This window comes from Salminus brasiliensis, chromosome 2 (assembly GCF_030463535.1).
Source record: "Salminus brasiliensis chromosome 2, fSalBra1.hap2, whole genome shotgun sequence".
Lineage (NCBI taxonomy): Eukaryota > Metazoa > Chordata > Actinopteri > Characiformes > Bryconidae > Salminus > Salminus brasiliensis.
The window spans coordinates 32,175,724-32,201,467 of NC_132879.1; the positions used below are offsets into that span (position 1 = coordinate 32,175,724).

The window sequence follows — 25,744 nt, forward strand, 5'->3', positions numbered from 1 at the left end:
AGTTCAAACAGGTGGCATTAATACAGGTAATGAGTGGAGGACAGAGAAGCCTCTTAAAGAAGAAGTTACAGGTCTGTGACAGCCAGAAATCTTGCTTGTTTGTAGGTGACCAAATACTTATTTTCCACCATTATTCACAAATAAATTCTTTAAAAATCAGTCAATGTTATATTTAGAATTTTTTTTCTCATTTTGTCTCTCATAGTTGAGGTCTACCTTTGATGTCAATTACAGGTCTCTCTCATCTTTTTAAGTGGGAGAACTTGCACAATTGGTGACGGACTGTAACCCCCCCCCCCCCACACACACACACAGTACCACAACAGACCACTTGGAGGCCTGTGGGTTGAAAAAACTACTGCACAAGACAAAATGACAAGCAGAGAGTCACTGCGTCACCACAGGGTTGCTTATTATCCTTACTTCTAGTCTGTGTTTCTCTGAAAGTCATCAGTAGAAACTCACCTGTATGTTGTCTGTGAGCTTGGCCATGTGTTTGATGATGTCACTGTGCTGCTCCGGCTGCATCTGCAGGAGCTTCTTAATCACCACTACAGACTCAGCTACTACCAGCTCTGCAACATGTACAAACACACACAATCTGTAATACCACTAATGTCACATCTATGGCCATCTCTGTAACATTCACATGCATACTCACCATCTCTGTTTGACAGAAGTTGGACCAGACCATTAAGGCAGGTGTCTCTCACCTCCCCGATGTTAGTGGCACAGCGGCCAATAGCCTGTATTGTGGCTGCCACAAAGTCCTTATCCATGCTTTTAATATATGTCTACACAGATCAACAAATATATTGAAAATATGCCATATATGTGTCAGCAAGGTTTTCGTCTTACAGGTACCTACACGGTCATAGATTTGCCTGGATTTTATCTTACCTGGAACTCTCTCAGAATGGTTGAGATGTTTGTTTCATTGGCCAAATTTGTTAACACTTCAAGCTGCAATGTTGACATCAAGAGAGAGCAGCATTAGTAATGACAGTGAGCTCTTAAAATGTTACAACGCTGTTAAAATAGTTCAAGGCTCAAGTACTGACATAATGTGAGGTATTTTAGAAAGCTTAATCACCTTGAGTATTTTGATCTGGGTGGGGTCAGTGGACCGTATATAAAAGCTCTTCAGGTATGGCTCGAACATCCCCTGTAACAGAGAAAGACAGCTGCTGGATTAAAGCATTTAACCAACAGAGGTTTTACAGCGAATAGAGTAGTCCAGCAAATACAAAAAAACAGTACTGAAATCCATTATGCTAGATGAGCTGTGATAAATGTATAAGCACCATAAATCTCACCCAACTATTAAAGGCGACATATTTTTAGAAAACAATACTTGTGTTAGATTCACAAGTTGATAGAATATCAGTTCAATCTATTTTTCTTTTGCTAATTTTATCCCAGTTGTTTTCCCAATCTTGATCATAGCCAATTCCATATCTAGGTCTTTCAGAGAGGATGAAAGCTACCACATGATTTCTCCATAACTAACACTGTCAATCATCTCATCTTTCTGAAATGCTGCTTGCGAAACACTGTAGGACAGATAAACATACTTGCTGAATAGCTAGGTCTCTATAAATTACCTAACAGACACCCATAATGGGCCAGTATAGCTGTAAATGGATTGGATAGAGAAATGATCAATCCCACCCAGGTTGAAGGATTCAGACCCTTTCATTGTCATGTTCCAGTAACAGGACACTATTTACATTTATGATATCCAGAGCGAATTACAAATGTGCTTCACCATTCTCATACACATATTTTTCAAATACATATTTTTAAAATGTCAGATCTGCAGTGAATGCAGATAACTCACCCTCCTTTTGATGGTCATGGTTGCAACATTTTGAAGAACTACATACTGAACTTCACTGCAGAGAAAAAAAAAGAAATCTCATAAATAAATCTCTACCCTACACTGAAATCTACATTGTATAAAACTGCCACATTTACATGTTTATCATTTTACTGGACATCATATCGGTCATCTGAATAAACCAGAATAAGCTTGGATTTATTATTTGAATGCTTCAAAAATATTAGACGAGTAAAGTAAAGAGGAAAATAGGATGCTCTTCTCCCCAGTGCCTGGTGTCCTGGTCTTATATTAACATAGAACTCTGAGACCCTCAGAGTTGACAAACAGCACTGCCACTCCCCTCAGGCCACAATGGTAATACAATTTTACTTTGACATTGCCCTGGTGTTGACTGATGATGTCATCAAAGTGTATTTAGCCTGAAAAGCCACATGGAGAGTTTACAGCCACCAAATTAGAATCAGAGTCAGCCGGGGGAAAAGCATTCATTCTACCTCTGATATATTCTCACTAACCTGTGGCTCCTCATCAGCCTCACCAGAGCCTTGGCAATGACACCCACCTCCGCCTTTGGAGCGAGATGGAAATACAGCTGAGCAACTGCCATCACCACCTAGAGAGAGAGAGAGAAAGAAGAGGAAGTTAGATGAGATAAAAGATGAGATAAGATGAATCCTTATGTAAAGAACTGCTCTATTGTCCATGCATCTGTTTAGGAGCATAAAATGCTCAGATAAATGTGGGATATGGGTGCTGTGTGAAAGCAGCCTAAGTGTGACAATGAAAGGTAAGAAGGTTTTTTTCTTCTTCACATAAAGGTTGTTACATGACAGCAACAAAATGTTTGCTAGTGTCAGTGAGTGATCCTACCACATGTGTGTGTGTTTATGCATTAATCTTGTACTAACCGCAGCATTGCGACTTTGTAGCAGAGGCTTGGTGTTTCTGAGTAGCAGCCTATGGTCAGGGTCCATAACATAGGGCTTCCTCTTGGCCAGAGCAGCTGCCTCAGCCTTTTTCTCTTCATCATCATCGTCATCATCATCAGAGCCATAAAAGGCCTTCTCTCCCCCCTCCTCCAACAGGGACTCCTACAACATATACATACACAGAAACACACACACAAGGAATTGCAACATACCAGAAGGGCAAAAAGATAATAATAATAATATGATTTTTATGTATAATGGCAATAACAACAACAACAGGTAAAGACTTTCAGGTTCAGAACTTACATTAATGTTAGGGTTAAGGAACTGAGTCCTGGCGTAGCGGGTGAGCATGTTAATGATGACCACCTGACCCCATTCCTCCACGTCAATCAACAGATTGCAGAGTTTACGGTAGTTCTTATGGATCAGATCAATTCGCTCCGGGCACACTTCCTCAAATGCCATCACCACGCTGCCTGCTACCAACTACACAATTACCCATAAGCACAAATATATGTTCATGAATAAGCAAGAAAATGCACAACTTGTCACGCGTTAACATGCGTTAAATGATCACAGCTGATCTGTGTCTATTGGTCTGAGCACCTTCACTGCCTTAAGTAAAGGTTGCAGAGCTGTTCTTTCACACCACCTGGCCACACCACCACACAAAAAAAATGTAGCAGAGTCAAAGAAAAGATGCCCTTCAAAGCAGCAGCATTATGCATGGATTCGTATTTCTTGCTCCTGGGCTCTCTCTACAGTTGGAAAATGCAATTTGTAATCTTAGCCAACTCTCATATCCTTACACACATTTGTGGACAAGCTGAGAGATACAAAAGCATCACTGAAAGTGAAAGAAGTAGACTGACAGGGTAGAGTAGTAGAGAGTACAGAATTTTACTTTATGTTTTTGCTGTTCTGGAATAACTAAAGACGCTATTCTCTCTTTTACATGTCAGTGGAGCATCACAATGATTTTTAAGCTGTTATTTTAAGGTAAAAATGCTACATAATGTTTTCAGGACTACTGAAAAAACTCATTCTGGAAACAAATAGTAAGTGCTGTGTAATTACATAAGGAGCCATCAGGGCTATTATTAAAATACAGTAAGACAGATAAAGTGTTTAACCATCAAACATCATTGCTATTACAAATGACATTTAGAACACAACCTGTACATATTATCTTATACATGTAGTGGGTTTTATTTCTGTGATATAATAAATTGTAATAAAAGTAAAATTCCGGCCAATTAAACTTACAGTGGTCTTGTCAGCAAGCAGCTTTTCAATGACCTCAATTAGCTGGTCTTTCTGCTCAGGGTCCAGACTGCAATCAGAGAAAGAGAGCGAGAGAGTGAGCGATAAGTGTGTTATTAAGATTTCAAAAGTACAGCCATCTCTTCAAAACCATAATAGCAAAACACACTAGGAGAATTCTAAACTATGAATTATGGATATGTTCAGAATGGGTGGAGTCATCTGCACTCCTGGAACTACCTGTACAGTTTGGGGATGGCGTGTGCCGCTGTCTTGCGGACATATGGAGACATGTCAGAGGCAGCCTCCTTAATGGCCAGCATCATAATGGGTACGATGATCGTGACTCTGATACTGGAGAGAACACGCAAGGCGCTCGCACGAATCAGCTGATTAGGATCCTGTGGGTTTGTGGAAAATGAAAAACAAAATGTTAAATAATAAAGGCTAGATAGTGTTAAAATCAGTGTTATTCCATGTTCTCATTCCTGGTCTATGAGTAATTTGTTCATTTTAGCTTGTCTGAACTCAAAACAACAAAGCAGGAGTTCCTGAGACAGTCACTAGGTGGAGTTTCCACCACATGGATATCGCAAAAGCAACTGCATAGTCATGTCCAGTGGCAGTGCGTGACTAGCAGGTTTTATGTTACACAGTCAGGAGCTGTATGGCTCGGTGGACTGGAGGGTCACACAGAGAGCTGATCTGTAAGCTGTAGCGTTGCTATGATGATAATGCACCATAAAAAATCTAAAGATGTTAACACACAGCACACTCTTTAACTCAGACTCTGCTGTTCTGAGGTCAGTTAGCCTTAGACTGTCAGTGTTATTATTCAGTAAATGCTACAAATGAGGTGCCATGAAAATGATGTCATTATGAGGCGTTGTGCTGCAAGCCTGCAGTTGAAGGTGTTAAAGATGATGCAGATTAGATGATGCAGGCTTTACAATACAGATTGTAAATGCAAACCTTGAGTCCTCGCTGGAATGTAGAGATAGAAAGCAGAGCCAAATCCTGCTGTTCCTCAGCATAGCGCACTAGATACACATACACCAGCTTCTTTACCTACAACAGGAGAACATACACATCAGGAACCTCAAACCTACAGACACTTTCCCTCTTCCTTTTGCACACAAAGGTGGGTAAACCCATTCTTTAGTATCGTCATTCAAAAAAGGAAGTAAAAATAACACTCTGAGTAGAAGTTTGAGTAAAAAAGTTTCAGTCCAAAAACAAAAAAAAGCTGCTTAACTATAGAATTCCCTACAGAGCTGCAGCAGAACTCTGTTCTTAGTTCACCCAGCATCTGTAAGCAAAGGGACTGGAGGCACTATTCTCCTCTTTCTGGGATTTTTTTTGTGTGAAATAAAAAGCGAACCCTTAAATAGTAAGAGATGTGAGCAACAGCACAGCAGTCCAAGTGCTGAAACAACAGAAATGTAATAAAAACATTCGCATGTGTATACTTATGAAGCATTTCACACCAGGCACAATTTGTCAGAAGGCGAATATGCCAAGAAATCTGATATGCTCTAATTTAGAGATTTTACACTGGTGACATATGCTCTCTCCACCAATAACAGCTCTCTTTTTGGCATTGTTATGGTAACAGTCAGCCGTGAATAGTGACAACTACAGCTTTTCATTGACCTCACAAACTAGGACCAGGCAATTAATTGAAAATAGATCGAAACTGGCACTCAATCGAAGTAACCTTGCCCATTTAAAGACTTTTTTTTACACAATCTGTTAATACTTTTCTCCCTGTGTGTGTTCATGTACTGTCCCCTTAAAAAAACATACTACCGTGTGTAGCTGCATGACTCCGCCCCATCCAGACACAGAAATGCAATAGGAAGAGAACTCAAACACTGAGCCGACCAAGCGGCTTATATAATTGTTCATTAATCATAATCAAGGTTAAATGTTCAATTAATAGTGTATAATTATATAGATTTGAGATCAAACTCAGTTACCATGTGTCTGAGCTAAGTGCAGAAGCTCCCCTGGGAGGCCCTGTATCAAATCACTCCCTCTCCCCTGTGCAAAGCACTGCACCTAAGCAAGTCTGATCTAAGGTTATTTAAATTCAGCAATCGATCACAAAACTCTCTGTTTAACATGCTGTCACTGTTTTAAAAAATCTGCGTTGTTGTTTTTAAAGTAGTGCACTATGTAGGAAGTGAAATAAAAAGTGAACCCTTAAACAGTAAGAGATGTGAGCAACAGCACAGCGGTCCAAGTGCTGAACCAACAGAAAACAATTCAATTACCCCCAGAAAAAGCTAATTAGAAACTAAGTAGGAATTAGTAAGAATTATGTAGGGATTAGGAAGGTTATTTAAATTCAGCAATCGATCACACAACTCTCTGTTTAACATGCTGTCACTGTTTTAAAAATTCTGCGTTGTTGTTTTTAAAGTAGTGGACTATGTAGGGAGTATTATGTGCTTTGAGACGGTGCCAATCTCTGAGCAGTAAACTTTGCAGATTAGTGGTGAAAGGATTGTTTAGTTAAAATTTTCTGAAGCTCGTAGCTGTTTCAGCAAACACAACTCTGAACTTCTGAACACATTGTCCTGATTTGTGAGTGTTTCTAGTAGCTCCAAACAACTCAAAATTCCAGAAAAAAATGTTACGTCCAGTGTGAATAGTTTGATAAAATTGTGCTAATATTTCACGCCTCCTTTTTTTCCCCATCGCATTCCGTGTGCAGAGCCGTAAGCCACGGTCAAACTGGATTCTGTCTGCAAATTTTCGTATGCAATTCGTACACAACTCCATTTCAACTTTGGTGAACTCTCACATGAGAATTCGTGTCCCTGATCAATAACGCTGAGGCTTTGGCTGTCTCTGGCTGTCTCAGGTCTGTACTGTCTATGCTCGGTCTGAGCCAACATGGAGGAAGCAACGGTTGCTGTGGTTTTAAAACATGGGATCTTATATTTTCATGCGGATTGCAAAATACAACGCAAGTGAGAGGCAGCATGGTAGACAGTCAGTCGTGAGGTGGGATTAGATAGCAATTATCTTTTATTTTTAGTAGTTTAGAAGCGTTTGCTGGTTTGTGAAAATGCAAAACCAAAATGGAGGACCATTTACGTCACTGATTTTCTGGCCCCACTCATTTAGGTGATGCAAAAACGCAAAAAACATGTGTAACCGGGACTGAATATAACACAGGGTAGTAGTTTCTCACAAATACACTGCCATATGCTTGTATTATCATCTGAAGATACTTAGGGAGGCAGATTTACTTAACCTCTTAATATAGGCCTAATTTGACCTATTATTCATTGATTACTAATCATTCAATAACTATTATAAATTATTCAGTAACTGTTAATAAAGCTAAACTTTACAAACTTACATAGTTTAAAAGGGAGCAATTGCAGTATCGTCCCCCCTACAGGCTTTTGCAGTTTAAAAGGTTAAACTGAATACATGTAACTAGCTACTATCCACCTTGTCTTACTCACACCCACTCACATATATACACACACATTTTGGGGATGGCCAAATCTCTAACGAGGCTTGTAATAAGCTCTGATGATTCCGCACTTCAGCTGCATAATCAGGCAAAGTCAGAAAGGTTACTGAAGTGCTGCTTCATATGAATAAGTGATGATTATGCGATGTGATGGAAAGAAAAATCACCCTCTTGACACATTCCCACCACTCTTCTCAACTTAGTTTAAAATGTTTGCTTTCACTGCTGTGTCACAGCAACGTCAACGTGTTACCCTGTGTCTTTCTCGCAGCCTGACAGCGTTCTCCTTTCAAACTCACCTCGATGTTCTTGCAAGCCACGTTCTTCACCACGGCAGGGAAGAGATCAGATGCGTTTTTCCCTCTGGCAATCATCTGTGGCAATAAAAAAGAGCCAGCTGAAAATCTACAATCAAACACTGTCACAACACTTCAGATGACAATGCTGCAGCATACTGTGAGCTGTTTCTCACAAAGTGGCAGCACTTGCACCAGCTACAATGAACATCAACTGTATCTAGAGGTGGTGCATAGCGTATTTACATTGAGTGCTGCACAGATATAAAAGAAATTGCCCAGCACATTTAGCAGACAGCGTTACGATTGGAAGCCGAAGGGGCTGGGCAGCTGAAATAAAGGCTTACATATCTGTTTATGGTCCTCAGTGAGCTGTGACAACAAGAGAGAGGAAAGACTGCAAAGAGAGAGACCTTACAGTAATGACTATGTCAGCCACCAGTGATGGATAGTGAATCTTGGGCTTGTTTAAGCACCACACTCTGATCCATGACCCTTCCAAATAAACACAACAGAACTGGCCTCGGATCAGTGACTACCAGACTAGTTTCTACTAACCACAAACTTGTATAGAAAAAGGAATACGCTGACGATACACTGCAATTCCTATTATATTTCGGAATAATGTGGCAATTGCTAGGGTAGGGTAGTACATCAGCATAATAGTATACAGTACTTAATAATGGTGATGGTATCTGCAAATGAGGACTTCAAATTTACAACATGCATGATATGTCAAATTTTCGTAAAATTAATAATTTGTCATCTTTGGGGAAGAAATGCTCCTTACACTCATCCTTAAAGTTGCTATGTAGTTCTCTTTGTAGCTAAGCTAGAAACCTGCCTCACCCAAGAGCTGCTGGTGGGCAGTAGATTCGGTCATTCGTTTAGAAAGTAGTAAGCTCAACAAACATAACCAGATTCACTGGCTAGTATCATAGTGACACAGCTTTTAGATCAATTCCCAGCAGTTCAATCAACACAATGCTGTCTTTTTTTAAACTCCCAAGGCCTATCTCACCATAGCCCAGTGCTGGTTGGACCTAAACCTGCTGACCTACAGTCAGTTTTTCCCATCTTCTCACAACGCTTGAGGTTAGATTTAGGAACAAGAAGTTGAGCCTGAGGTGAGCTCTAACAGGTTCTCTCAACCTGTCGCTAATTCCACCGCCTGCTCTTCTGGTCCGCTAATGGAAACCAGAGACAGGCCGGCTGTTTTTTCTTCCTCCCCTCTGCTTCACGCGATAAATATTTCAGCCCTTAGCTGCTCCTCTGCACCCCTAAGAATCTGACACCAGGAATGAATATTTAACACCAGCCTGAGCAATCCCCCCCTTCTCCTACTGCTGTCCTATTTAATATCACGACATCACAGCAAAAGCCTCAGTGAGCTACAGCAACTGCGCCCAGCAGCATAAAAATTCAACTCCAGCAACTGCTATAAACCCTGACGTCCTGCGAGAAACAAATCTCTTCTGCATGAACCGAGAGCGAGCACCTCAGACTGTTCCAGGATTAAAGTCTTTTATCTACAGAGTGTGCAGCCATGACTTGCTCTTATCTCTTAATTCGTTCACCTAACGTCCTGCACATTTTCATCTAACCTTTTGTATAATAGCTTCCACAACGTCAAAGCCAGAAGTGTTTGTTGACACGATAAGCTACTAATCCACACAGTCAACAATAAATCCTTTAGAGGCAAATGAGCTCTGGGTTTGCTTGACTCTATTAAGCTCCTCGATGAAAATGTTAACTAGGTTGTCATGAGGTTTTAAAATATACTTCACATTAACTGTATTCAGACATCCATATCCTCAAACAATTGCTTTATAAAAGTCTGCATCATGCAGACAAGACTTTCCATCCTCAAAACAGAAACATTTTACCCCTTAAACAGCCTATGGCTGCCGACGGGCCGAAAGTGTTATTACAAACTTCTATTACCAAAGATTAGCCCCACCAGTTTGTACAGAAGTCCCTGTAGTTACTGAGTAATACACCTTAGTGTGTAATAAGCCTTTTTGTGTTGAGGGGGTTTAAACGCATTTCATTATTCTGGAAAAAAAACTACAGGACAGTTTTACGTTGGAAGAATAACAGTTCTTCAGATGTAAGTGGAAATTACAGCCAAGCAATACAACAATTAATGACTCATCGTTTTACACACTCATGGCATTTTAACCTCAGAAACTTAGCTAACTTAGCCAGAGTTGCTAAGCAAGTTAGCAATAAAGCCGCACATGATTCCATTTTCTGTCACATGAGTGAATGAGGCTAAACGGCTAAAAATGTTAATAATAATAAATGTTAATAATAATAATCCATACAATACAATTGTATAAGAATTGTACAAAAAGATAAGATAATCCTTTATTAGTCCCACAGTGGGGAAATTCCTAGTGTCACAACAGCACAGGGATAGCAAGACATTCAGATGCAAAAACGTAGATAGATTACCAATAAATATATATACAATATAAAAAATAAAAGTCAAAAGCTCTGAGGAAAAACAGTATTATTTACAGATTATTTACAGATAATTGCAAATTGACCCTTAATTGCACATGTGGGGGGCAGGAAAACATAACATGAGTGTTTTAACCAAGATGTTTTTCTTTAATTTTAAAGACTAAAAACTTGCCAACTTTCTACATCAGACAGGTTTATGGCAGACGGATGATAGCTGATGTACATAAAAATGATGTACTGTACAAAAAAAAATACATGTTGGCACTCCCTGACATCCTGAATGTACAAGAACACGCTTGCTAACGCTTCCATGACAACATACTCACGTTTAGGCTGATTATAATACATATATACACTACATGGACAAAAGTACTGGGAGACCCGCTTATTCAGTCTTTCAAAATTCAAGGGTATTAAAAAAGAGTTTATCCTGTTTTTGTTGGAGTATCGTCTCTACTGTCTCAGGAAGGCTTTCTACATTTTGAAACACTGCTGTAAGGATCTGATTGCATTCAGCAAAAAGAGCATTTATGAGGTCAAGATGTCAGATGATCACCAATCCCACCTCATCCAGGGAGCACCATCATTCCAGAGAACATTGCTGGGAGCTTTATAGTCCTCTTGTCCACACCTAGCATTAGGCAAGGTGCCAACAGGTGCATGTTTATCTATTCCAAAGAGTCCTATTTTACTGGCAGTTTGTCTACAGTGAAGTTGCAGAATGCATTAATTTCAAGGGGTGTCCACAAACATCTAGACATATAGTGTACTCTCATATATGAGCAAATCTATATATATATATATATATATATAGATCAATAAATGATTATGTATTGGCCTATGCACATGTACATAAATTATACCCACAATTCTCATATCACTGCATCCCTCATTTTTAATATCTCCCTTTTATGGGCTGTTCTGCTCTGGTGCAGTGGGAGGTGTACTGGGTGCAGTCTTTGACAGGACTGCCTGTGTGCTTGATTTAGTCAGTCTGCATGGAGCTACTGGTTGGAAGCGAGCTTAACTCGCTGCTCGGGTTTGCTCACCAAAGTCGTAAAACACCAGCTGACAGCACTGCCTCAGTGAGCATAATGGTCTTGCTTTTATGTGTTGGACGTTAAATAAAACGGAGGCCCAGATTTCCATGTAGACCCAAGATGTTTCTGTATGACAACTCAGACCATTATACAAACCCTCCACAAAACAAATACAGCTCTAAAGGATCTTTTATTGGGCTACAGTCCCACAGAGCGAGCAGACAGACCCAATAATGAGGCAGGTCTGCATCTGTTTCATACTGGGAATTCTCCCAGAAAACTCAGGACTGATTAATAGCAATGCCAGACTGGATATAATCGCTTACTGCAAGGGATCTTCCCTCAGGGCTGACTTCCATTTCATTGTATACAGGCAGCCAATATGCAGCGGTGATTGAAAAGGACCTGAGTGATTCAATTTAAACTCGTGTGCTTCTGTGAAGGGTCATTTAGCTGATAAATAAGCTGACGGTAAAGTCAACAGCTGCAAGACTGTAGCTATCCTAAGAATTCTAAGCAGTAAGGTCTTGACTGCACATGTGCTTTTAAGGAGGATTAAGGAGCAAGGTTCCAGTTTTATTCAGTGAATACACGCCAAAGCTTCCAGTAGACCACTGTATGCTCACCGCAACAATCCTTTTCATAGCCTCCAGTTTCAGAGAGTCCTTGTTGCTGTCCAGCATCTCCTTTAGATCATCATGCCTGAGGAAACAGAGCAAAAATCAGAGCATTAAAACACCCAGCATCTCCTCACAGACATCAAGCTTTTCTCCTTTTGGCTTTTCCCCACCCTGTAGGAAAACCCCTACATGGAGAGACACTCCTAAATCTCGACAGAGGGAACAGGAACGACAAATGAAGACTGCATAATAAGATAACAGGTGCTGTTATGCTCACGGCGGGAGCCCAAAGGCTATGTATCTTAAGGGCTGGGGGAGCTGTTCAGTGCGCAAGGCATTCTAAAATGCATGTGCTGAGCTTTTCTGAGCTTCTCTTAGATCATATCTCCCGCCTCCTCATCTTCCCGCACTAAGCTAGCGGAACAGACAAGTTTAATATGTGATGGACCGTAGCTTATTATGTTGCAGAGCCTAAAACAGAGGAACAGACACACACACACATACATACACACACTCTCTCACAAATGATCTTCCTCACTCTCTCTGCCGCACTCGAAGCAAATGTAAAAGTAGATCTAGGATGATTATGTCTTAAGGAAGTCGCCGACAAGCAGTGAATGGAGATGGCGGAAGCCGCTCCCTGCTGAAGTGATTAGCTCCCTCTCAGAGGCTGAATGGAGAGACGGTTTTGAGTGACTGCAGCTCTCCAGCGTGAGAGACCTGAGACCGCAGAGTGGTGGGCCTAAATAAGCTCTAATGTCAAGGAGACAGCAGCTTTCTCTGCTACTCAGAATATCAGTGCCATCTATAGCACAATAGCTCATCATCAAATGAGCCACCATTCAAGTGAGAGAAGATGTGATAAACTGGTATATCAGCAAGTGAAAAAAATAATAGTCTTTGATCCATCCTTGTTTTGTTTTTTTTTGGTTTTTTTAGCTCATTCAAATAAGTGTATGTGAGACAGCATTATGAAAGACAGCAGCCTGCCACAATAAACTGCCACACAGGGATCTGGCCAATAACTGCTCGTTTAATAGTGCAATTTCTATTATACTATTATATTTGATGCAATTCCCAGTGCTGTTTAGCAGAGGAGCCATTTGCTGTCTACGGATCAGAGAACTGGTCCTGAGATATTACTGTTGATATGAACAGCATCGGTACAGTCTAGGGGTGTAATGATACATGTATTCGTACTAAACCGTCATAGCATAGGGGCTCATGGTTGTTTAGTTCACGGTACACAGTAATAATAATAGTAATAATAATAGTAAATAACATAGTAATAAGTCCAGTTAAATAGTGCATTTCACAAACCCAAGGACACATTAAATGTAGAAAGATATGCAAAAAGAAAAAAGAAAAAAGTGGTACTCTCTACTAAAGTAAATACGATAATTTCGGAAACCTTAAGGTGAAAGCCATTGGATTTGTAGTGGTTTAGTAGCATTGCTATGGTAATTGTAGTCACTCTTTTGAAGTTGAAATGACAGAAAGTAAGTATTTCATTGGAATTCTGTTTTTTAACATCTCATTTTAACTTAATGGTGGATTGGACGAGAACAATGTCTCTGTGTTTTAGGCCTGTGTGTGTGTGTGTCCTAAGGGTTACACTTTACTGCTTGATTAACACAGATTAACCTCAGTGGGGACTAACTTATACAGCACTAGATGGAACGATCTCTAACTTGCACAACTATCCTTCAAATTAAACAAAAAGAAATCTGGGTAAGTCTTGTGTTTTTCGTGTTATTTGTCCAGTTGTACTGCATACTGAACCATGGTGTAAAAAATGTGTACCATTTCCGACCTGATCAAAAGCTTAAGCATTTTTATGAAACCTTCTTTTCCAGGCACAAAACGAGGAACGAAAGAAACATGGGCAGTGTAGTAACTGATTTACAGAGAATCCGAGCCTGCATAACGTTCTCATGCCTGAATAACTGTCTCTAAACAGAGTACATGCTACCTAATGAGACTCTGGAGAGCTCAAGGAAGGGAGGGCAACAGAAACTGACAGAGTGAGAGAGAGCGCGAGAAAGATGCTACAAGTTTATTATCTATGTGTTAGATTGTAGTTTCTATTATAGGTTGCATGTTATTGGCTCACTGGCACATGATTTCTTCAAATATTCTCTAAGAAATGGTATTAAAAATGCTATTTGAATTTAAGTAAAAACAAAGTCATGTTTTCAAAGTAAATTTCGCTGAACATGTTGTGTGAATACAAAGCCACCGTGAATACAAAAGGAGCAGAACGTGCCACTGTCGTGTGTTTAGATTAGATTGCCTGGCAGATGTGATCAAGGCTACACACACAAGGCTACCCAGCATTTTCCAGGGTTTACTTGAAGATTACGTTGTGCTAAAACTATAGCAACTCTATTTGAACAAACCTAACGAGCTCGTTCTCAGAAAACAAGTCACTATGGCAACAGTGTCCGAGTCAGCGAGTTGGAAACAGGCAGGTGATCAATGGAGCCATTAGTTTTTTTCTCTTCAGGAGTGAAAGTCAAGGAAAGAATAAGAGGCAAAACAGTTAACCGCAAAAGAAGCGGTACTAAACGTATGTCTCCTCAACCATGGGAGCTAACACTAGCACTTCCTGTCTTAATGACGCCCTAGAATGGAAGAGTGTATTTTCCTCAGCACAGCTGAATAATGAGAGTTCGGTACAGAGACGTTACATACCGTGGACCTCAAACACTTCACTGATCTTCACTAAAAAGCTATTTGACATAACTAAAACAGGCCAATTCTAAAACCCCCAAACTGTGATGTAACAGTCTTAATTAGTTATATTTATACCCCCCAAAATTTACCAACACCCTGTCCACTAGCAAACACCTTCGACATCTAAAGTTGCGATGTGGTCAAATGCATCAGCCACTTTGGGAGCATACTTTGTCGTTGGTACTGGTTTATACCTTGTGGTCGTAGCTTTTTCTGAGCCAGTGTCTGCAAAAGTGTAACTTGAACACAGTAAGTAAGGGGGGCAAGGTAGCGAGCAGGTGCTTGACTAAAAGCTACTGCTGACCAAATGGCTTTTCCCATCTCTTCTCTCCAGCATCCTGCTACCTCAGTATCATACTACACCACCAGCTAACTTCCAAACTGGAGCTAAACACCCATTAGAAGGAAAAGTACACACTGTACACACAGCACACTGTGCCAAGAGAACACAGCAAGACTATTTGTAAGTCACAAATCATTAAAAAAAACAATTACAACAACAATCAGTTTTTTGTTACAATGCTAAAAACAAAGCTATGTTATGGTATGTGGCTTCTGTGAGCCCTTGCCGTGCAGTAAACCCATCAATCAGAGCAGAGTTCAGGATTTTTTTTCACAAGTCCATCATATAAGGGAAATGTCAGGGCAAAATCTGCATGCTTCATTCTAAGGCAAAATAACAGGGTTGTAAATTGGCTTATAAGACCGAATCAGGGAAATACTTGGAAATACTGAATAATGAAAAGCATACTCTATGGCACCTTCTCAGGCAGAACATTTGAGTTTGCCAGTAAATCTGTACATCTGCAAAGCAAATAATGTAAACAAACAACTGGACGTGAGGACACTGGCATCTCGGAAGATATATGTCGTAGCAATCTGTAGGCAGGAGCAGAGAAACTGTGAGAACCTTGTGGCTCAACCAGACTCTACAGACTCGACAGTACAAGCAGAAAGAACCCCCTGGGAAATCAACTGAGGGAAACTGACTCTCCACTGTAGGTTAATACAACTGGACGATCTAAACAACACACATTAACAATCTGAACATGCCCAGAGTGAAGCCCCCATGCAGAGGAGTGCAAGTACCAAGCCCTGATGCCATACAGCGCCCCTGCCCAAAAAGGCTCTTAAGTACCGATTGCATGAATTCAGAACCACTACGGGAGCTGGTTCCTCACTGGTTCTCTCTCTCTCCACAGCCCATGAATAAAATGTGTTTCCTGCAGAGAGAAGCAGGCAACAGCTTGCCTGATAATGAGTCATTCTGAGAAGGGGTTCGTCATCAGATAAACAATTTGATGCTTTTAGGACTCTAATTAGTCCATGACACTCAACAGCGTTTGCAAAACTGTAAAAATGGGGAGTAACAGGCCAGAATGTTCAGAATGCCAGGGTTTCATTCAGGAACTGCACCATCTTAATTCATGTACAAGACCATTCTGAGTTATTCGCTGCCTCTCCATTCTGGGAGCTGCTAGCAATGACGGGTGAGCGGGAGAAGATAAATCCAGTCCTGCAGTGCAGGTTCATTTGTTAAGAATTCTCTCTCTCTTTCCTTTTCTCTCTCTCTCTCTCTCTTTCTCTCTTACTCCCTCCCCTTTTTCCACTGATTTGTTCATGTGTCAGGTGGCAGGACACTGATGCTAGCTGACTGCCTGGCGTGTGTGGGGGCGTATAGAGGGGCGCACAGGGGGGATCCGGGATGACACACACACTCTGCCCAGATTCATCTCTCTGAGGGTGGGCTAGTCCAGGTCGTACACCAGCCAGGATTCAGGGGAGAGAGAAAGAGTCAAGGCAAAGATGCAGTACTAGACGGAAATTCAGACATAAAAGTTAGTGGAAATTACAACACATCCCAGACGGAATTATGTCTGGACAAATGAAAGCAATCTTTCATTTCAGGCACTTCAAATCAACCCTGTGTCTCAATGCAGCTTTGTACACCCTACGCATTCTTTCAGCCAGCTCCACAGCGAGCTGCTTGAGATTTCTTCCAGCTGTGCTATTTATATTTGTCTTAGAAACAAATCTCAAGCATTCATATGTTACAGGTTTGTGGACACTCCTTCTAATGAACGCATTCAGCTACTTTTAGTTGCACCCTTGCGGACTCAGATGTGCAAATGCACACACACAGCTTGTCTTGTCCCTGTAAAGAAGTACTGTCAATAGAATAGGACTCTGGAGCAGATAAACATGAACCTATTGGCACCATGCCTAATGGGGATATAAAGGGATATAAAGCCCCCAGCATTGAGCTGTGGAGTAGTGGAACTGTGTTCTCTGGAATGATGGTTGGCACTCCATCCAATACTTTTGGGATGAGTTGAGTGGTGATCATCCAACATTCTGACCTTACTTACGCTCTTGTCACTGAATGCATCAATCAAATCCTCACAGCAATGTTCCAAAGTCTAGACGAAAGGATTTTCTTGGACTGTATAGAGACATACTCCAACAACAGCAGGATAAACCTTTTTTAAAACCCTCGAACTCAGAAGAAACAATGAATGAGCGAGTGTCCCGATACTTTTGTCCGCATAGTGTATGTCATTAAATCAGACTTTTTAGGATTTTTTTTTAGAAAGAAGGAAGGCAGAACCCCTTGGTCACCATTTGTGCTATACACATAGGAATTTGACATGTGCCAGAAGTGGTGGGCAGCCCTAACTGCCACACCCAGAAACTAGCTGGGTGGTAGGTGCCTTTCTCAAGGGCACTTTAGTTGTGTCCTTTTAGTTCAGGGGATCGAGTTTGGCAACCTTCTGGTCACAAGGCTGCTTCTCTAACATTCAGACCATGGCTGCTCCTTAAATTCAGAGGAACATACACGCAGTCAGAAGTGCCTGATGTTGTAATGTACAGATAGGGGTCAATTGCTTAAAGTAGCATCAGACTAGCCAGTGAGGGAACTCCACGATTGATCTTATAACGTCCCAGTGAAGCCTGATTTTTATTCCGCCTGTCCTAATTATGCACCAGTTTCATCTCTGAGCAGTGGAGGGACATGGTTGAAAAAAGGTGGTCAAATATTTTAATTCTGACCCAGATATTTTATCCCACAGTGCTCTGAATGAGAACGAGATCACAGAAATCATTAGCAAACATCACCATATGCCTCCACCAATTTTGTATGAGTCAGATTCACACCAGATCACACGTCGACAAATGAGATTATCACTAAAGCAACAACGGTGGTGCAGTGGTACTCAACAGGACGGATACTGAGACCGACCTCCATATTAGACAGTGCCATCGTATGTCTGTCCCATTTCTATGGTGAAATTACTGTATTTTGAATTACTGTGTTTTATTACAGTGCTGTTTTCTCTTTGGATATAATTAGCATAATTAAAGAGCAATAGTGACTAGAGTATGACCAGGTCACTATTCTGATCTGAGACCACCTTTTCTTTTCCCAGATCCTCGTTGGACCTTTGTGAGAGAACGCAGTGAGCTGTTTCCAGACCAGACAGCCTTTCGGACAGCAATTAACTGAGAATCTAACTGAGTGAGACGGGCATAGAGCGAATGCAGAGCATAGTAGCTGAGGGAAAAGAGACAGAGAGAGGCTTAATGTTAATGTTCCCGTCATTTAGATTATGTAAAATACAGGTAACAAAATTTATATATATATATATATATATATATATATATATATATATATATATATAAAATATTAATGGTATAATATAATATAATAGTATAATACTGTATATGTGAGTTGTATCAAAGCATGAAAAAATTGTATGATTTGTAAGACTTTATTTTTGATCATGCCAATAAAGCTTCAGATTAAATGAAGATAATGCAACATTATACCTTAAAATAGTAACTTCAAAGTCATTTTGATGTTACACTGACTTGTAATAGGGAGAATTGCATCTCTGTCATTGTCACTCCTGGGCCTAGAACCAGCTACTGTACTATATTACTGTACTACTTGCAAGAACTGCATAACACTGAATAAAATGTACCAAACGGTCACTGGGGTGGTACTTCCTCGTCACTGGATGGTGCCCTCAAAAGTATGCTTTCAGTACCCTTAGTTAATCAACACACATCTGTCCCACATTTCATTGCAGTTGTTTTTTACTCCACCTTTAATGCAAACAGGTGGGCCTTATGGACCATGTTGTCATTTGAAGACACGGTCGTACACTGTCTGTACCTTGTGTCTGTGCAGTACCTTTATTCCGACAGGGTACCTTGCCAGTTCACATGCTTCTTTCACTTCCACTTGTCAACAAATGCACAATGTTCTAGCTGAGTTAAGGGTTATTTAGTAAAGGCTATGATTCCGTATAGCAGAACTTGAAAGAAATTTGGATGCTTGGATTCTTTGCCAGGTTACAGGTTTGGTGGACAACGTTTTGTAGCTGGTGCTATAGAACGCCATTAAAAATGGTTCTGTAAAATCACTAAAAACCACTGCCATAATGAGTTAAATAGCCCTTTTCTAGTACCACCTAGAACACTTTTTGCTAAGTATGTATGTGATGAACAAACTGCAACAGACTTTACACTGGCTTGAGACACACCTCTTCTGCTGTTGTACCAGAATGAGCATTGTGGTGAAATTGCATCAGTGCAGCCTGTGACGTTACTATGGCAACTGGCAAGTACCAGCACCTTTGGTTTGACTGGCACTTTCCATTTCTCCAGGGGAAGAGTTGTACATGTTCCCGGACCAGAGTAGTATGCAAAAGTGGTACCCCTGGTCAAAATAACTGTTACTGTGAATAGTTAAGTGAGTAGAAGAGGATCTGATCTCCAAAGAGCATACATTAAAAAAACATTATTTTTAATATTCAAAGGCTCTGTATACGATTTAAATTCAGTGCACTTTCTGCAAATTCACCAAACGTTGCCTTGCACGAGCTAGCTCTCCGATCTGTTTGCAAGCTGAAAAAAGTCTGGTGTTTGTAAACCAACAAAGTGTCTCGGACTGAGAAACACAACACTTTCCCAGCCTGATTGGAATTGCAACAAGGGGTGTTTGTGCTTATGCGTAGAACAGGGGAAGAGAAGACTGCGTATCTGGCACATGTTACGTGTTGAACTTCATACATTGTCAAAGAGAAAAGGATGAGAAACAGCAACAAACAAAAAAACCTGAAGAACAAAAGCTGAACAGAAAGTTATAAGATCAGGCGGGGCGAAGGGGTAAACACTGCTAAAATCTGCTCAAAGCGCTGTATGAACAAATAAGCAGCCATTGGCTCCTTTAAGCAGCTGCGTAGCACAAATCTGAAAAAGAAAATCAGAAGAAGGCTATGAAGTAGAAGATGTTTACTCTGTTTGCAATGTAATTAAGAAATGGCAGTTAGCAGGAACGATGGAGGTCAAGATGAGGTGTGGAGGACCATGAAAGCTTTCTGAGAGAACTCCTTAAAAAAGTAAATACCAGCTTGACCAAAAGAATACCTTTGGAAAGAGGTCTCAGATATGACCCGCATGGAAGAGTCATTTGAAGAAAAGCTTTTCAGCTTCCTCACCACAAAATTCTGAATTTCATTTTCAAATAAACTAGGGTTAGGAAGGGGAAACAAGCCTGGTGCATATTGGATCCTGTGAACTGATTATACTATATCAGGATGGAAGCAAATGAGGGGGATTACTAAGTTCGGGCCTTGCTCTATACTCCAAAACAACAACTTTACAGGAGTAGGAAAAGACGGTGATCAGGGATTTCAGGAGAGCTTTGGAAAACATTTTTAGGAGCAGTCTCAAATCAATGTTTACATGGTTGCACGCAGCCATTGTTTGCATACTCAGTCAGTGTTTTATTCTTTTCCAATTCTGTAACGAGGCACAGAATTAACCTTTTGTTTTAATCTCTGCCAACATTCAAAAACACAGCACCTGTTCCACTATTTCAGTTTACTGTAGGAACCTAGCTCAGCTGGTGCTCCATTCCAGCAGATGCCACAACTTCCACAGCTACAACCATGATGAACAAACTACAGCAGAAAGTTCACACTGGCTGGAGACACATCAGTGCAAACTCTTCAGCCCTTGGGTCACTGCTGTTGTGGCAAAACTGGGACATGAGGGTACAGCCATGCAAGTCACCAACCAAGACCTGGGCATTAATATGTAATAAGCTAGCACAGATAACAGAATAAGCTAATCAAAAACATTCCCCTTGAGACCATCACTCTGCTACTGCATGAACTAAATGCCTGCGATATCTCACAACACGCCTCGCTTCCGCACAGTTGTTGTTTCCAAGGCAACAAAGAAAGCAATAAGGTGAAGTGAATAAATTCACTGCCGGCTTCACACAGCTGCTGTTATATTAGGCAGGCAGAGGATGAGGAGAGATGAGTCTCTCTCTCTCTCTCTTTCTCTCTCTCACTGTGACATGGTTTAATGCACTATGTGGCAGCTACGAACAATGCGCACATATCAATCACCCCCCCTGGGAGAACATCATTACGCTGAATAAGCGTAGTGGCCTCAACACACTCAGTTACAATGGCCCTCATCAGTACAAGGCATGATTAAAATCGGTGCACCTAGGAATAAGTGCATTGTTGCTGGGGAACAAATATATCTACAAATTCAGAAAGTTTTTAAGTTTCAAGTTCAGAGAAAACACTAAACTTTTGAACTATTTAGAGAATCAACTTAAGTTTGAATTAAGTTTGACTTATTTAATTACACTAGTTAGGGTTGGTTAGGGTTAAGGATGGTTGGGATTAAGGTTATGCTTAGGTTTAGATGTAGGTTTAGCATTACTCAGCTACATTAACAAAAAAAAAACAATGCTATTTCTCATGAGGTTACAATTAGGGCTAGGAACCTAAATGCTAGCAGTTTTAGAGTTATTACCGTTTTGGTCATATTATGGCTGGGGTTAAGGGTAGGATTACGTTTAGGGTTTGTATAGCAATGGTCACATTATAGCAAGGGGATTAAGGGTAGAGTTAGATTTCAGGCTAGGTTTAGGGTTTGTATGGTTATGGTCACATTACAGTTAAGGTTACAATTAGGGTTTGTTGGGTAAGGTTATTGTTAGGTTTAGATTTAGGGCTATGATTAGGGTTAGGAATGTAAACTGTTTTTGGTCATATTATGGTTGGGGTTAAGGGGAAGGTTAGGTTTAGAGTTAGTATGGATAAGGTCACATTATGGTTAGGGTTACTATTAGGGTTTGTTGGGTAAGTTTAGTGTTAGGTTTAGATTAAGGGTTATGATTAGGGTTAGGGACTCAAATTTTAGCCTTAGGTTTAGGGTTAGTACTGTTATGGTCAGATTATGGTTGGGGTTAAGGTTATGCTTAGGTTTAGATGTAGATTTAGCATTACTCAGCTGCATTAACCAAATACCAATGCTGTTGTTTGTGTGTTTGTGTGCATATACACCTGTATTTATGTGTCTATGCTCAGCTGGACTCGGCCTTTCCACTAGCTCATGCATCAGTGAATCCGTCTGGTCCCCACATTAGAGTGAGGTGTAGGTGTGTGTGCGTGTGTGTGTGTGTGTGTGTGCTCCGTCGTGACAAGGGAACAATTGTAGGCTGCGCTGTGAGGAGCCAGCGGCCATGAGTGACTGCGCTCTGTCAGCTTTACTCACCTCACACACACAAACACACCACACACTCATAGAGTAATAATACCCCGGCTCGTGATGCTCTCTGGCGGAGCGAGAGATGCGAGCGTGAGACAGAGGAGGATCAGAAACCTTATATCTCAACATTAAAGCTAGAAATGGTGGGATCGGTTTTGGCGATTGGCTGATCGTGCTCACTATCAGCCCCAAAAACACTGATCAGTCCTTTTTATATGTAAAGGGCAAGAATTATAGGCAGTCTGAGTTCAAATTTGGCTAATACCATGTGCCATTTCTCACAGCACTGCAGGTTAAAATCCAGCAGAGCGTAAGAGCATTCAGTAAATGCCAGAGAAGAGGCTGAGGAAAGCCTGGCATTTTACCATACTCTAACTGGGCTCGTTGATCAGGGTATATCTCGTTCAAAACACAAAACAGTGCGTTTTCAGTTTATCCTAGTTTTAGTCATGATGTCTGACTAGTATGAGGTGTGTTGAGTTGTCCAGATGTGTTCAGGTTGTCTAGCACATCAGGCACACAAGAGCAAGAAGACGTGGCTATATCAGCTAGAGTACTCTACAAGATACGTGGTATACACTCTCAGGAAAGAAAGGTACCAAACTGTACCTGCCAGGGTACAAACTCTGCTCCTGGGATAATTCCCTCAAGTGTATGTTTTCAGCATCTTTAGTTAGGGGACATAACAGTACAAATCAGGAAAGAAAATGTACAATTATGAACCTCCTCCTCCTCTAGGACAGTGAATGTAGACTCAACCGCAGCAACATAATCTTACCTTAAGGACTCTTTTGTGCTTTTGAAGGAACACGTACACAGTTTTTAGCCTGAGGGAGTACCTCCTTTTCCTGACATTGTAAATAAACAATGTCTTTCAAGTGCATTCAAGTACTAAACATAGCTTACTGCAGTTGTCTGAGATTTGTCCGAAGAATGAATGCAACAAGGACCAAGGGTGTCTAAATGGGTCAAATTGATAAATCAACATCTTCTTACAGAAGGAGACCTGCTTTGATCATCTCATCATAAACACAGATTCAGTAGTTGTACAACGGAGTAGTTTTGGCGTTCATATTAACACAGTTAATTGTGACAATTGTCTGTCAGAATATCTTTTCAAGCCCTTGTAAGCTCGGCCAGTTGTGCTCTCTTAGACTCTGGCCGCTGATGGCAATTCGGCATGGCTCAGAATGGCATCAAAACCCCACAATATATCATTTTCTGTTTTGGTCTGGACCGAGGGAATCAAACTAAACACTCTGAGAGAACTAGACACACCTCTCCATACACTTGGATGTTTTTTACAGATGGAAGGTACACAAAAGGCTACTTCTGTTAGATGTATGATTAATTTTGAAACATAGTTTTAAGAACATGGGAGCCAAGACAAGCATGAGATGAGTGAATGGAATGGTGGTATCTCACTGTGGTTTGAGTCAGATGTGCTTTGGGTGAAAAAATAGTACAGACATGTTCTTCTCTTGTTCAACTCAGACAGGAGGACTGATGGGTTCAACAATGGAAACACAACACCGCTGCAGAGTCTCAAATTTACTGAGCTGGTCTCTCTTCGTCGGTTCACCTGTTTCCTGGTCCAAGTAATTAGAATGATGTATAATTCAGCGCTCTACATCACTGCTTACGCACACGTACGCAAAACAAAAAAAGGCCTGCAGAGTCAGATTACTGAGAACAACAACCTGCAGGTTCCGAAATCTTCAGCTGCTGTCCAGTCACCATCACTCACTGAGCTACCTTTGCTATTGCTAGACGCTGGTAGCGGCCTGGGATTGGTTTTGCTTATTTCCCTATGATGATTATGGCCTGACTTTGATAATCATTATCAAACACAAGCCTCTGTGCCTTCTGCACTGGCTGGACAAGCTGAGCTAATTCACAGCTTCTCCACAGAATATCTGGGCCCTCTCTGTTCACAGCAGTATCAGCAAACCCTAAACGCAGCGAGTCATACGCTCTATGCTTTTCCCAGATCAGGTTCATAAGCTTGGTGTGTCTGGTCTTAACTAGTGTTGAAGAATTCTGCTGCAGCAAAGCCTTAGATATGAAAATTGGAATGCAGAATGTAACCACATCAATAATGTAAGCTGATACCATTTAAAATGGGTTTGCGATTCAAAGTGGCGATGCAGACCGTGAAGAAGGAAATGTTTCACTAATATCTCCAGGAATTAGAATGAAACCTACTTTTTCTCACCATGTGTTCACTGTTAGAGAGTGACTGTTTATCCTGTGAGGCAGACACAGGAGCGTGTGGGATATTAAAGAACAGAACCAAGCTGACAGCTAACAAACACACAACAAAGCCAAGAAAAAAAAGTGCTGTGGAGCTCTGAAGAAAACACAAAGCTACAATATCACCCAAAACTGTGGGCCAGCTTAATGTGTACGCTTCATTGGACACTCACACTTGTAATTATAACCTAAGACTGAGCATTTACACTTACGACATTTTATCCAGAGTGACTTACATAAGTGCTTCACTGTTTACTCAGAAAACACCCTTAGCTAGTTTGTTTAGACTTAGATAAGCTTAGATACTACTAAACACAAAAGCCAGTATGGAGACCACAAAACTCAACACTACACTTCACCCAAGTACTCTCGGGTGTCTGTGTTTGAATACAGCGAACTACTCTGCTGTTCGGACACCAGAGGAAGTTCGTTCCACTTCAGCTTGTCTTCCGTGGATCTTAAGGGATGACGGGTCAAGCCGAGCCGTACTTGAAGCTCCAAGGGCTCTTGGTACTGATCGTTTTTGACCATTGCCATCAAGTACAGAGGGGCTGGTCCATCCTTGGCTTTGTAGGCCAGTGTTAGGGTTTTGAGTCTGATGCTGGAAGCAGCTACAGGAAGCCAGTGAAGAGAACAGCAGTGGAGAGACATGGCTGAAAACAACCCATGCCACTGCGTTCTGGATTAGCTGTGGGGGCCTGATGGTGCGCAAAGGGAGACCAGACAGAGGGGAGTTGCAGTAATCAAGTCTTGAAGTGACAAGAGACTGAACGAGCTCCTGGGTGACCACCCTTAATTTGCAAATAACTCTGCCCCTTATATCAGCTCCCCTTACCATATAAGAGCACTTTATAGTTATAGAATCGCAGACTTTACTCCATCTGTTTCTCTGCAAACTTTGTTAACCTCCTTTCACCCTGTTCCTCAATGGTCAGGACCCCACAGGGCCAGCACAGAGCAGCTATTATTTGTGGGGGGGGTTGGTTTGGTTTGACTATATATGGACTACAACCTGTAATTATAGAACTACAAAGTGCTCCTAAATGGGAAGTGGAGCTGATATAATGGGTCTAGAATCATTAAAAAGAAAATACAGTAAATAAGCTGTACGTCAATACGTTACAGATTACTAAAGTCTCCCAAGTGCCATTGTAATCGATTAGGACACAGGTTTCTAACCATGGTCACATTGTAGCACTTTTCCTGCTATATTACGCC

General features: G+C 41.0%; 1 protein-coding gene across 7 annotated transcripts in view; it reads right to left on the reverse strand.

Annotated features, from left to right (window-relative positions):
* Positions 1–25,744, reverse strand: part of ap3b2 (adaptor related protein complex 3 subunit beta 2) — a 54,223-nt gene that overhangs the window by 16,683 nt on the left and 11,796 nt on the right. For all 7 annotated transcript variants that reach the window (XM_072672392.1, XM_072672390.1, XM_072672391.1 and 4 more), the window contains exons 2-14: positions 11,963–12,038; positions 7,831–7,905; positions 5,011–5,106; positions 4,279–4,439; positions 4,042–4,108; positions 3,079–3,261; positions 2,752–2,934; positions 2,359–2,456; positions 1,841–1,895; positions 1,094–1,165; positions 901–963; positions 662–794; positions 466–575 (exon numbers count right to left, since the gene is read on the reverse strand). In XM_072672392.1, the coding sequence (XP_072528493.1) occupies positions 466–575; positions 662–794; positions 901–963; positions 1,094–1,165; positions 1,841–1,895; positions 2,359–2,456; positions 2,752–2,934; positions 3,079–3,261; positions 4,042–4,108; positions 4,279–4,439; positions 5,011–5,106; positions 7,831–7,905; positions 11,963–12,038 (1,372 nt within the window). The remainder of the gene's footprint in view (positions 1–465; positions 576–661; positions 795–900; positions 964–1,093; positions 1,166–1,840; positions 1,896–2,358; positions 2,457–2,751; positions 2,935–3,078; positions 3,262–4,041; positions 4,109–4,278; positions 4,440–5,010; positions 5,107–7,830; positions 7,906–11,962; positions 12,039–25,744) is intronic.